General features: G+C 41.3%; 1 protein-coding gene across 1 annotated transcript in view; it reads right to left on the bottom strand.

Annotated features, from left to right (window-relative positions):
- Positions 1 to 13,743, bottom strand: part of LOC115110128 (corticotropin-releasing factor receptor 1-like) — a 164,916-nt gene that overhangs the window by 22,732 nt on the left and 128,441 nt on the right. Inside the window, exons 7-11 of the mRNA XM_029635516.2 lie at positions 11,986 to 12,106; positions 6,125 to 6,278; positions 5,949 to 6,009; positions 3,907 to 3,979; positions 1,154 to 1,239 (exon numbers count right to left, since the gene is read on the bottom strand). Of these exons, the coding sequence (XP_029491376.1) occupies positions 1,154 to 1,239; positions 3,907 to 3,979; positions 5,949 to 6,009; positions 6,125 to 6,278; positions 11,986 to 12,106 (495 nt within the window). The remainder of the gene's footprint in view (positions 1 to 1,153; positions 1,240 to 3,906; positions 3,980 to 5,948; positions 6,010 to 6,124; positions 6,279 to 11,985; positions 12,107 to 13,743) is intronic.

Below are 13,743 nucleotides of genomic sequence, written 5' to 3'. Positions count from 1 at the left end.
ATCTATTTGTGAAGTGCAACAGTCACTCCTGCAGAAAAGCACCCTCACAATATGATGCTGCCACTCCCATGCTTCACAGTTGGGATGGTGTTCTTCAGCTTGCAACCCTCCCCCTTTTTGTTACATCAGACCAGAGGACATTTCTCCAAAAAGTACGATCTTTGTCCCCATGTGCAGTTGCAAACCGTAGTCTGGCTTTTTTTATGGCGGTTTTGGAGCAGTGGCTTCTTCCTTGCTGAACGGCCTTTCAGGTTATGTCGATATGGGCTCATTTTTACTGTGGATATAGATACTTTTGTACCTGTTTCTACCAGCATCTTCACAAGGTCCTTTGCTGTTATTCTGGGATTGATTTGCACTTTTCGCACCAAAGTACGTTCATCTCTAGGAGACAGAAAGCGTCTCCTTCCTGAGCGGTATGACGGCTGCGTGGCCCCATGGTGTTTATACTTGTGTACTATTGTTTATACAGATGAACGTGATACCTTCAGGAGTTTGGAAATTGCTCCCAAGGATGAGCCAGACTTGTGGAGGTCTACAATTTTGTTTCTGAGGTCTTGCCTGATTTCTTTAGATTTTCCCATGATGTCAAGCAAAGAGGCACTGAGTTTGAAGGTAGGCCTTGAAATACATCCACAGGTACACCTCCAATTGACTCAAATGATGTCAATTAGCCTATCAGAAGCTTCTAAAGTCATGACACAATTTTCTGGAATTTAGAGGAACTTAAAACTTTCCACCTTCTCCAGCAAAGTGGAGATGTTGTTTCCTACCTTCACCACCTTGACAGCGCTCGAAGAATGTTGGAAATAACAATGGGCAAATATTGTACAATACATGTGTACAAAGCGCTTACCCAAGAAGACTCACTGCTGTAACCGCTGCCCAAGGTGTTTGTAACATATATTGACTCAGGGGCATAAATACTTATCTAATCAAGTTATATTAGTATTTTATTTTTCATTATTCTTTAAATATACTTTTTCTTCCACTTTGACGAGTAGATAATAATTAAATGTATTTTAATCAACACAACAACACAATAAAATGTGAAGAAATCCAAGGAGGTAGAGCACTACCTATGGGGGCCTGGTTAAAAGTAATCCACTGTAAAAGGTATAGGGGGGCATTTGGGGCCCTGGTCCTGGCTCACCTGTACTGTATTGTCTCTGAGGTTGTGGAGGCTCTCAGCTTGGTCATTAGGATTCTCACAATGTTGAAGAGGAATATAAAGTTGATCTGAAAACAGAGAGAAAATAAGAATGTAGGAAGATTTACATTGGTAAGTTATGAGAAAGAAACATTTAATAAAACAATCTTTGTCTGTGCTGGAAATAACTGTCACATGGTTGACATTTTTCTCAATACATTTCAGGAAATTAGAAAAGATGTGTCACAGGCTTGACCTTTCTCTCAGTACATTGCAGTCAATGGGAAAATATGAGTGTAACAGGTTAGACATTATTTTCAATACATTGCAGTCAATGCGAAAATATGATAGTCACAGGGTTTCAAGTTTTCAGACTGATATTGGGCTGATACAGTATCTTGACTGTATGTCAAACAAGGAGTAAAAAAAAGCCAATTTAATGCTTCAGAGCAAGGTCTTAGGATTATTGACTACTGAGGAAAATCAATAAAAATCCATTTTTTACATTAAAATGTGGGAGTTACCTCTGTTGCAGAGGATTGGTTCATTAGAGTTACCAGCCCAAAAAATTGCTTCGAAGGGTTCAAGCAAGACACATCTCAACATCAAGGAGACTGTGTGAATCAGGCCTTCATGGTCAAATTGATGCAAAGAAACCACTACTAAAGGACAGCAATAATAAGAAGACTTGGTTGAGCAAAAAAAACATGGGCAATGGACATTAGAACAGTGGAAATCTGTCCTTTGGTCTGGTCTGATGAGTCCAAATTTGAGATTTGTGGTTCCAACTGCCGTGTATTTCTGAGACGCAGAGTAGGTGAACGGATTATCTCCGCATGTGTGGTTCACACCATGGAGCATGGAGGAGTTGGTGTGAGGGTGCTTTGCTGGTAACACTGTCAGTGATTTATTTAGAATTCAAGGCACACTTAACCAGCATGGCTACCACAGCATTCTGGAGTGATACGCCATCCCATCTGGTTTACGCTTAGTGGGAATATCATTTGTTATTGAACAGGACAATGACCCAACACACCTCCAGGCTGTGTAAAGTCTATTTGACCAAGATGTAGAGTGATGGAGTGCTGCATCAGATGACCTGGTCTCCACAATCACCCGACCTCAACCCAATTTTGAGATGGTTTGGGATGAGTTGGACCACAGAGTGAAGGAAAAGCAGCCAACAAGTACTCAGCATATGTGGGAACTCATTCAAGACTGTTGGAAAAGCATTTCAGGTGAAGCTGGTTGAGAGAATGCCAACAGTGTGCAAATCTGACAAAATGTGGCTACTTTGAAGAATCTCAAATATAAAATATGTTTTGATATGTTTAACACTTTTTTTGTTTACTACATGATTCCAGTGTGTTATTTCATAGTTTTGATGTCTTCACTATTATTCTACAATATAGAAAATAGTAAAAACATTGAATGAGTAGTTGTCCAAACCTTTGACTGGTACTGTATTTTCAATCATGTTCCAACGTTATGTGTGAGTATCTGATTAGTTATGTAGGGAGAAGGCATCAAATCAAATTTATTTATATAGCCCTTCGTACATCAGCTGATATCTCAAAGTGCTGTACAGAAACCCAGCCTAAAACCCCAAACAGCAAGCAATGCTGGTGTAGAAGCACGGTGGCTAGGAAAAACTCCATAGAAAGGCCAAAACCTAGGAAGAAACCTAGAGAGGAACCAGGCTATGTGGGGTGGCCAGTCCTCTTCTGGCTGTGCCGGGTGGAGATTATAACAGAACATGGCCAAGATGTTCAAATGTTTATAATGACCAGCATGGTCGAATAATAATAAGGCAGAACAGTTGAAACTGGAGCAGCAGCACGGTCAGGTGGACTGGGGACAGCAAGGAGTCATCATGTCAGGTAGTCCTGGGGCATGGTCCTAGGGCTCAGGTCAGTTGGAACTGGAGCATGAGATAAACAGTCACCTTTTTAAACTTTCTGATAATCAAAGGTTAGTGATTCATTTGATCTATATTTATTCTTTTGTGACTGAAAAATCGCTGTGTGCGCTTTTGAATTTGGTGGTCATCTAACGTAAATATATGTTGTTTTCGCTGTAAAAACATTTTAAAAATCGGACACGATGGGTAGATTAACAAGATGTTTATCTTTCATTTGCTGTATTGGACTTGTTAATGTGTGAAAGTTAAATATTTCTAAATAATATTTTTTTTCAGCTGAATGGGAGGGGGTGTTCCCTTTAGGGGACTCCTTGTGCCCCCTAGTCCCAACAGGTTAAGGAGGAAATGAGAGTGTAAAGAGAGTCAAAGTGAGCTAAAACGGTCACAGTTTAGCATGCTGCCAATCATTTACGATTCATACATATTCCTCATATCATATTCATTCCAACTGACCCAGTCAGTTCTCAATATGTGTAGTAGGTGTCACACCGTTCAAATAGCTTCACACAATGGTATTACTGCATGTGCGTGAGTGTGTGCGTTGGAAGGCTGCGGTATAAAGTTCACACACCATTGAATGTCAATGACCTTTCTACTGTTTGTCTTGAAGGAATTACTTGACGTCGGAAAACAATTTTCTGCTTGAGTGCCACAATAATGTTATTTTGTCAGTGTTCCTAACTGTGCGGTGCTGTAAATACAAACACACTTAGAGGGAAGATGTAAAGGGGAAGAACTTGGTGTAGGACAAGGCTAGAACACTATGTCTATAAATGTCTATACTAGGAGGACAAATATGGAGAAATGTGAAAAGGATTGTGGAACACTGTCTTACCAGCAACACCAGGATCATTGGGCCCTGGTAGATGTAATCTGTGTACACTCCTGCCTTCTTCCCAAACCAGCACCTGCAATTTAGAACACAGAGAGTTGAGCCAATCATACTGGCAGATGCAGAAGGTCCACCACAGTCACATTTTGTCAATGACAAAGCAGACTGCGGGACCTTTGCCAACATTTTTTTTTATAGTTGACTAAAATGAGCATCGGCCTCGGCCAATCACAATTGACATCATAGGTAGGTGAGAGGGCTTAGCCTATCAAAGCCAGTACTGGCAGAGAACAAGAGGCCTTTGTAAAGTCCAGCACTCATCTCTAGCAAAGAATTTTGTGGAATTACATCCACTTTGCAGTGGGATGAAAAAAGGATGAATAAAGGAAGCGAAGACACTCTCCGAGGGGATGAGATGCCTCAGATTCACTCATTCTACAGACTCAGTTCAGTGGAGTGAATCGTTCATTTGTTCTGTCTTCACCTTGTTGGTATCAGAGCGAGAGAGCAAAACGGCTCATGGTAAAACAAAGCAGAGGGATTGGGGGAACTATGTCTGGATAGAAAAGCCAAGTGCACTACTTTTATGATTTAAAAAAAAATATATATTATTATAAACTCAGCAAAAAAGAAACATCCTCTCACTGTCAACTGTTGATTTTCAGCAAATTTAACATGTGAATATATTTGTATGAACATAACAAGATTCAACAACTGAGACATAAACTGAACAAGTTCCACAGACATGTGACTAACAGAAATGGAATAATGTGTCCCTGATCACTGGGGGGGGTCAAAGTAACAGTCAGTATCTGGTGTGACCACCAGCTGCATTAAGTACTGCAGTGCATCTCCTCCTCATGGACTGCACCAGATTTGCCATTTCTTGCTGTGATATGTTACCCCACTCTTCCACCAAGGCACCTGCAAGTTCTCGGACATTTCTGGAGGGAATAGCCCTAGCCGTCACCCTCCGATCCAACAGGTCCCAGACGTGCTCAATGGAATTGAGATCCGGGCTCTTCGCTGGTCATGGCAGAACACTGACATTCCTGTCTTGCAGGAAATCACGCACAGAACGAGCAGTATGCCTGGTGGCATTGTCATGCTGGAGGGTCATGTCAGGATGAGCACCACATGAGGGAGGAGAATGTCTTCCCTGTAACGCACAGTGTTGAGATTGCCTGAAATGATAACAAGCTCAGTCCAGCCTCTCTCAGCCTATTGTGGACAGTCTGAGCACTGATGGAGGGATTGTGCGTTCCTGGTGTAATTTGGGCAGTTGTTGCCATCCAGTACCTGTCCCGCAGGTGTGATGTTCGGATGTAATAATCTTGCGCGGGTGTTGTTGCAAGTGGTCTGCAATTGTGACGACGATCAATTGTCCTTCCTGTAGTGCTGTCTTGCCCTGGCCACAACTGCAGTCCACATGCCTCCTTGCAGCATGCCTAAGGCACGTTCACGCAAATGAGCAGGGACCCTGGGCATCTTTCTTTTGGTGTTTTTCATAATTAATCTTGTTTTGGAGACAGCTCTGCACTAGCTGGCACAGCCACAAAGTCCAAAAATCTGATTTTAAACCGAACCCTAACCTTAATCCTAACCTTAACTATACTGCTAGCCCTAATGCCTAACCTTAAATTGAAACCAAAAAGGCAATCTCTGTTTTCATGATTTTTTGCAATATAGCCAATTTTGACCTGGCAAATAAGGGGACATCGCTCAGTTCTGCCACCAGGGCAAGACTCATGACAATAAATGTCAACCTGCTATTCTGTATGCAGAGAAATGGCTGGTTACAGGTTCACTAAGACTCCCTTAAAATGTGAATTAATTGGTTGTTTAATGACTTGGCAGAAAGCACAATTAAGGAGATGACTAGGCGGCATCCATCTCTCATCCACTACAATGATCACTCTGATGGGTCTGAGAGGAGCTAGACACGGACAAGATTGTTGCCTGATTCCAAAGACAAATCGATACCACAGGGACATGAATAGAGATAGAGAGAACCCGAGAGAGAATGAGAAAAAAAAAGTGCTTACTTTTCGTTGTCGTAGTAAAGCTTGCCAATGGCCCATGCGATGATGATTGGAAGAGGGATACCTGTAAAACATCACACATCGTCTCTGTTACAGTTGACTTTCATTCTTTGTGATGAGTGAAATTAATCAATCAACCCACATCCGTCTTTCCTTTGATGAACTAAGTGTTAACTCACACCACCCGATGCAGATGAACATCCACTTGCGTAGCTTGTCCGTAGAGTAGGTGAGCACGATGGCTGTATGCAGGTAGCAGCCCTCCCCAAACATCCAGAAGAAGTTTGTCACGTGGAAATAGTTATAGGCTGCCGTGACAAGCCGGCACCACAACTTTTATAGAGAGGAAGGAAAGAATAACAAAAAATATTAAGGCTAGTAAAAATGAAAAAAAGTGAGAGCTGTCAAGCCACCACTGGTTCCTTTCCTCACTCCTTAGGGGGTTGTTGCCGATCCAGGCTGCATCTGAAATGGCGCCCTGTAGGCCCTTGTCAAAAGTAGTGCTCTATATAGGGAATAGGGTGCCATTTCGGATGCAGCCCTGGTTCTCTAAAAAACACTAAATTTGCGAGTGACACTCCCACTGTGGAATCCGTATTTAATTAACATATGCAGCTTGTTGAGCTCTGAGCTCTGAGTAGTGTCAAAAGGTCTCTCTGAATGTTTCCAATTTGGGACTGGTATATAGGCAGATGTCTGGCAAACAAAGATCACCGTGGCAGTATAAGAATGGCAAATTTGACCTCCTGCATTACTTGTTAAACTGCATCATAGCTCTCACTTCCCATGGCCTATGATAGTCTGAGTCATCCAACACTGACAATACCTCTCAACAAGTCCAAAGTCTATATAGATCTGCTATCTTAACCTCACTTGGGTAGGGGTCAGTATTTTCACGCCCGGATGAAAAGAGTGCCCAAAGTAAACTGCCTGTTACTCAGGCCCAGAAGCTAGGATATGCATCTAATTGATAGATTTGGACAGAAAACACTCTAAAGTTTCTAAAACTGTTAAAATAATGTATGTGACTATAACAGAACTGATATGGCAGGTGAAACCCCGAAAACAAACCATCCCCCCCAAGAAAAATTCAGCCTACCACTATTTTCAATGGCTGTCACCTTTATTATAAGGCGAAGTCCTCCCAGATTACAGTTCCTAGGGCTTCCACTAGATGTCAACAGTCTTTAGAAAGAGTTTCAGGCTGTTTTTTGGAAAAATGAGCCAGAAATTGTTTTTCTAGGTGTCTCCCATTTTGGCTGTAGTGTTTCCAAGCGTGTGAATGAGAGCGCGTTCTTTGGTATTTTTCTCCGGAAAAGACTAACGATTCTCCGTCTTAAATTGTATAGTTTATTTACTTATTAGGGTACCTAAGGTTTTATTATAAATGTTGTTTGACTTGTTTGGAAAAGTTTATTAGTAAGGTTTGGGATTCCGTTTTTTTATGGAGGGAAACTGGGTGGATGATTGACTGAAGCTCGCCAGCTAAACTAAGTTTTTATGGATATTGTAACGGTATTCTTTAGGTGAAGTAGAGGCGGACCAAAATGCAGCGTGGTTGTTATTCATTGTACTTTAATAAAGAAACTGTACACGAATAAACTAACAAAACAACAAACGTGCGAAAACCTAAAACAGTCCTATTTGGTGCAAAACACAGAGACAGGAACAATCACCCACAAACACACAGTGAAACCCAGGCTACCTAAATATGGTTCCCAATCAGAGACAATGACTAACACCTGCCTCTGATTGAGAACCATATCAGGCCAGAAATAGAAATAGACAAACCAGACATCCAACATAGAATGCCCACTCAGATCACACCCTGACCAACCAAAACATAGAAACATACAAAGCAAACTATGGTCAGGGTGTGACAGATATAAAGAAGGACACTATCGAACAAATGGACCATTTGATGTAACTGGTACCTTTTGGAGTGCCAAGAGAAGAAGATCATCAAAAGTAAGGCATTAATTATATCACTATTTTTGACTTTCGTGTCGCACCTGCCTGGTTGAAATATGTTTTTCATGGTTTTGTATGCGAGGCGCTGTCCTCAGATAATCGCATGGTGTGCTTTCGCCGCGAAGACTTTTTGAAATCTGACACAGCTGCTGGATTAACAAGAAGTTAAGCTTTATTTTGATGTATTACACTTGTGATTTTATGAAAGTTAAATATGTATAATTCTGTAGTTTGAATTTCGCGATCTGCAATTTCACCGGATGTTGGCCAGGTGGGACGCTACCGTCCCACCTGCCCATAAGACGTTAATTTGATCACTCTGTTGTCGCAGAGAATTTTCCTGCGCAGCAGAAAATTCTAATTGTAGTGTATTCGAGGTTTAGAAAGGGTTCTAAAGTTTGCAATTTTCACTTAGAAATGTAAAACTATTTGTCCTAAAGAAATCTTTATCAACACCAACAAAAATGTCCATTAATTCAAATCCACATAATAATTCACATTCTCTGCTGCTGCAGGATTATTTTCATGCTGTGAGAAACTGGTCAATTTAAGATAGTACACATCTGTATGCCACTTTTAGCACTTCAACCTCTATCTTTGACAATTACTGAGACCAGGTCATTGAGGGCCACTTGGGAGTTACTTTGGATTGAAAGAGTCAGAGAATGGCACTTGGGGGAGTCTGGACTAGGTGTTGTGAGAGCAAAATTGAAAGACTATGTCATAATACTGTAATTGCGTCAAATGGTTGTTTTATGCAACAGAATAGAGGGTTCTTATAACTCTATTGTGTCTGTGTGAACTGATAGTGGGCCTCTTGGAGATTTAACACTGACAGAAGATGCATGATGTCTTTGGTTGATAAACCTAAAGAGACCACATTCCATAGCATGGGTTATGTTTCTGTACTGGTGTACCAGGGGGAGATGGCTCCGGTATGGAGTTGGGGGGACAGACCCTGGTCTCTATACAATGAAAATAGTCTCCATAGGAGATACTGTCTGCTGTGAATTCTAAGCATCTTAACCTTGTGACTCAATCCATACATCTGTTGTTTGTCATGTAGACTGAAGGGGGTGTATCGTTGCTATAAAAGACCATGGTATCTTTTGACGTTGGGCTCTCAACTAATCGCTTACGGGTGGTTCGTTGACAACCTCCATTACTGCAGTCATTAAATAATAAAGTTTACTTGTTTTGAAGAAATTGAAAAGTCTCTCCTTTTGATTACAATAATTCCACAACAGTGTCTACAGCTGGGAGATGAGACAGGAGATTTGTCAGTCTTTAATCTCTCTCTCAAGATTGAGGAAAGATGACTCATTGGGCAATGATATCAGTTCGGAAAGAGGGGGGAGATGCTCCTCTTTGGCGTTTGTTCAAAAGTAGCAAAGCCCATCTCTGAAGGCCTGTGATGAATATGTTGTCTAAGTGTTTAACTATAGTAGTTTCATGAAAATTCCTTAACATATGTAAGACTAGAATCTTAGACGAGAACTCCTTATTGTCATGCAGGTCGGGAGTGGCCTTGGTTCACAATCAGGTGTTTCTTATTTACCTCATTTTCACGACAATAAGAAAAAATATTCTAATTTAGCATTTGTTCAGGTAGTTATTCATATGGTACCTAGTGAAAAGAAAAGAGTAATGTACTGAGTGGGAAATATCTCTATTCAATATGAAAGTGTCATTGACTCCTTGTCTAGCTTCACAGTCTCACCCCACTTACTTCAAGGACATACCAAAAGACTCCCTGACCCTGTACTACCCATCCAATCATCAAAGTCGCAAAGAAAATGGGACTCTATAGCTAGCAATCTCAGTGTATTTGGGCTAAGATCCCAAGTTACCCTTTCCAATTCCCTCCACTCTACCCCTTGTGTAGTCTAAAGGCATTTCAGGGCAGCTGTCAAATCAGGATCGCAGTTCATTCACAACTCTCCATTTTCTCTAGCCTCTACTCTAATCGACCCATTGAGGGTGAGAGACTCCCAGTCCGATCAGTGAAGTGGGGCCGTGGTTGAGTGTGATAGCGTGATATCGCTACCATCCTGACATCCCCGCCACTGACACACGTCCCCTCTATATTCGCAGGGGGAACCCAGTGTACCAAGGACAAGAAAAAACACAAAAATGACAGCTTTCAAAAGTGAAAAATAACTCTCCTGAGGTTCGAGAGTTGCTTTTGACCGAGCCAACTCCCGTTTTGAAAATAGAGAATCATCTTTTGAGGCAACAGCTGATAAACAGGTGAGGGGATGCACTGTACCAAAATGATTGAATGGCAGGAATCAACGCAATTGCGCATTAGCTGACGTGTTCTCAGTTAGGATAAGCCTAGTATGCTGATATTTTGTCTTTAACTGCATTCGTTTTTCATAAACAGTACGCTGTAAATAGTATGTAGTACGACTGCAACACAGTTACAGTGCCGCAAAATAGGATTCTTGCATACAGAACTGCTTTAACTCAGTGACATTTAAGGGTTTCAAGCTGCGCATGAACTGCTCATTTAAAGTCCTGCCACATCTCAATTGGGAAAAGGTCTGGACTTTGACGAGGCCATTCTAAAACTTCCAATTTGTTTGCTTTTGAACTATTTTCATGACTTGATTGTGTGTTTTGGATCATTGTCTTGCTGCATTGTCTTGCTTCAGCTCACAGACGGATGGACATTCAGCATGATCTGATACAGCGCAGAATCCATAGTTCCTTTTATTAAGGAAAGTAGTCCAGGTCCTGATGCAGCAAAGCATCCCCAAACCATCACACTACCACTGCCATGCTCGACCGTTGGCATTCGGGTTCTTACTGTGGAATGTAATGTTTGGGTTTTAACCAGACATAATTGGACCCATCTCGTTGGACAAGGGACATCTCAGCCGGCCAAACCCTCTCCTAACCCAGACGACGCTGAGCTAATTGTGTGTCGCCTCATGGGTCTCCCGGTTGCGGCCAGGATCAAACCAGGATCTGTAGTGACGCCTCTAGCACTACGATACAGTGCCTTTAATTTTTTTTTTTTACCTTTATTTAACTAGGCAAGTCAGTTAAGAACAAATTCTTATTTTCAATGACGGCCTAGGAACAGTGGGTTAACTGCCTTGTTCAAGGGCAGAACGACAGATTTCTACCTTGTCAGCTCGGAGTTTCGATCTTGAAACCTTTGGGTTACTAAACCAACACTCTAACCACTAGGCTACCTGCCGCCTTAAATGACTGCGCCACTCTGGAGGCCTCTGGGTTGCTTTGAGCACGCCCAGTCTGTCTTCTTAGGTCAGATATTGACAGTGAGGGTTGGATTCATTCCTTACTGAGGGCTGGGGGGCCGAGCTAATTAGTAAAGTACTAGTAAAGTCTAATTGAAAGAGCTGGGAAGGAAAAGAAGCATGTTCTCTTTTCTCTGAGATGAGTGATGTTTGCAGAAGCAATAACATGAAGAGGCAGGCGAGCTGAGGGGCAATTAACAGTGAACCAGGACGACATGATGGTACTCCAAAGCCTGTTAGGTAGTTCGGAGTATGTGTGCGTGCGCCCGGACCCTGGAGATGTTTTTGAAATGATAGCTGTGACATTGCAATACAATTTGATCGGAGAGAGGAAAAAGGAGGATGAGTGAAAGTGAAAGTTTGAATGTGTGTGTGTGTTCATTAGTGAGCCTGGAGAGGGGGAAAGTAATAGAAGGAAAGAGTGGGGATTTTTGTATGGGTGTCTGAATGTGTGTGTGTGTGTGTGTGTTTCCTTATCTGCATGAATGTATTGCCCTTCTGTGTTTGTGTTGCCTCACAGTGTATCACAGCAAACTATATACAGGTAACTGCCAAAATAAAGGAAACACTTGAGTTGTTTGAGCTGTTATAGTGTGGGGTGCATTTTCATGGAATGGTTTAGGTCCACTGAAACCCTTAGAGGGCAAGGCAAGTTAAACAGCAATAAATACACAGACATTCTGAGTGATCAAATTCAGTCTATGGTGTGTAATTTATATCCTTATTTTGGCAGTTACCTGTATGTATATTGCATATAAAGCGGCCTGAAATTGATGTACAATTAACTCCCTTGTACTCACCACATTGCTCTCGTGCACCTCAGGGTTCATGGTAAGCTGTACGACGAACCAAGTGGCGTTCCTCAGGATGAAAGCTGTGATCAGGTTCCAGTGGATGATGTTTCTCAAGCAGCGGATACTCCTGGTGGGAGAGAGGAGAATAGAGGAAAAGGTAAGCACGGGTACCTATTCATTATACTGTACAGTGCAACATGGTATCAATGCTATGCATCACATTGTGAATCTTTTGAAAAAAGATATGTATCAAGGTTCTTGATGCCTAAGTCAATACATTGCACCGTTAATACTCCTGGTGGTAGAGGAGAGAACAGATGACAGGTTAAGGGCTGGTGGTATGTAGTATAATTATTGCAGTGTTTGCAGTGAGTGCAGTTTTTCCTTCTTCGGTATAATTATGACATTTTGAGTCGAGCACGCCAATTCCTCATGCTATGCAGTATAATGTTGGTAATACATATGACGGGCTGATGGATAATGGGACCATAATAAAAAGTGGAAAAGTTAAGAGACAGTGGGGACGTTTGTGTGAGTGTGTTTTGTTTGGATGTGTGTTTTGCATAATTAGTACAGCATGTGCATGGACTATGGCCGCGTGTGTGTGTGTGGTGTGTGTCTCTGTGTGTGTGTGTGTGTGTGTGTGTGTACCTAATATCCCTCTGTATCCCTAATATCCCTCTGTGGAAAGGTGAGACCATCACGAACACGTTTTGCTCTAGGACGCCCACATGCCTCACAAGACTCGTCTGAATGTTCTTTTCAAAATTCATCAAGCTCTTTCAAATTGGTCATTGATCATTTCTAGACAACCATTTTCAAGTATTGCAGTAGATTCTTCAAGCACATATAAGTCAAACCTGTAGCTCGATAACTCAGGAACATTCACTGTGTTCTTGGTAAATAACTCCAGTGTATATTGTTGGCCTTGTGTTTTAAGTCATTGCCCTGCTGAAAGGTGAATTCATCTCTATGTCTGAACCAGGTTTTTATTTTGGATTTTGCCTGTACTTATTGCTTTTTTATCCTGAAAAACTCCCCAATCTGTAAAGATTACAAGCATACCCATAACATGATGCAGCCACCACGTGCTTAAAAATATGCAGAGTGGTACTCAGTAATGTGTTGTACTGGATGTGCCCCCAAATATAACACTTTGTATTCAGGACAAAAAGTGAAATGCTTTGCCACATTTTTTGCAATATTACTTTAGTGCCTTGTTGCAAACAGGATGCACGTTTTGAGATATGTTCTGTTCTGTACATGCTTCTTTATTTTCATTCAGTCATTTAGGTTAGTATTGTGCAGTAACTACAATGTTGTTGATTCATTCTCAGTTTTCTCTGTGATAACAGGCATTAAGCTCTTAAACTGATCTAAATTGGAGTGATTGTGAAATCATTGAGCGGTTTCCTTCCTCTCCGGCAACTGATCTAGGAAGTACACCTGTATTTTTGAAGTGACTAGGTGTATTGACACACCCTCCAAAGTATAATTAAATGAAAATTCCACCCAAAAACTAGTTTAGACTATTTGTGTAATTTGTCATTGTTGATATAGTCCAAAAATGTTCTGCAAATAACAATAACAATAACAATAAAGTTCAGATATACAACTTTTAAAATAAAGAAATACAGCTGGTATGATGCATTTTCCATAAACAATGGTATAATGAAACAAATACCAAAATGTAGTTTTTGGGTGGTTTTTCTTTTAATAACTACACCATGCACAAAGGAATATTCAAATCAAATCAAATTTGAT

Source organism: Oncorhynchus nerka, linkage group LG26 (genome assembly GCF_034236695.1).
Source record: "Oncorhynchus nerka isolate Pitt River linkage group LG26, Oner_Uvic_2.0, whole genome shotgun sequence".
Lineage (NCBI taxonomy): Eukaryota > Metazoa > Chordata > Actinopteri > Salmoniformes > Salmonidae > Oncorhynchus > Oncorhynchus nerka.
Note: the sequence above shows the minus strand (reverse complement) of the source record. Positions and strands in the feature narration are given on the sequence as shown.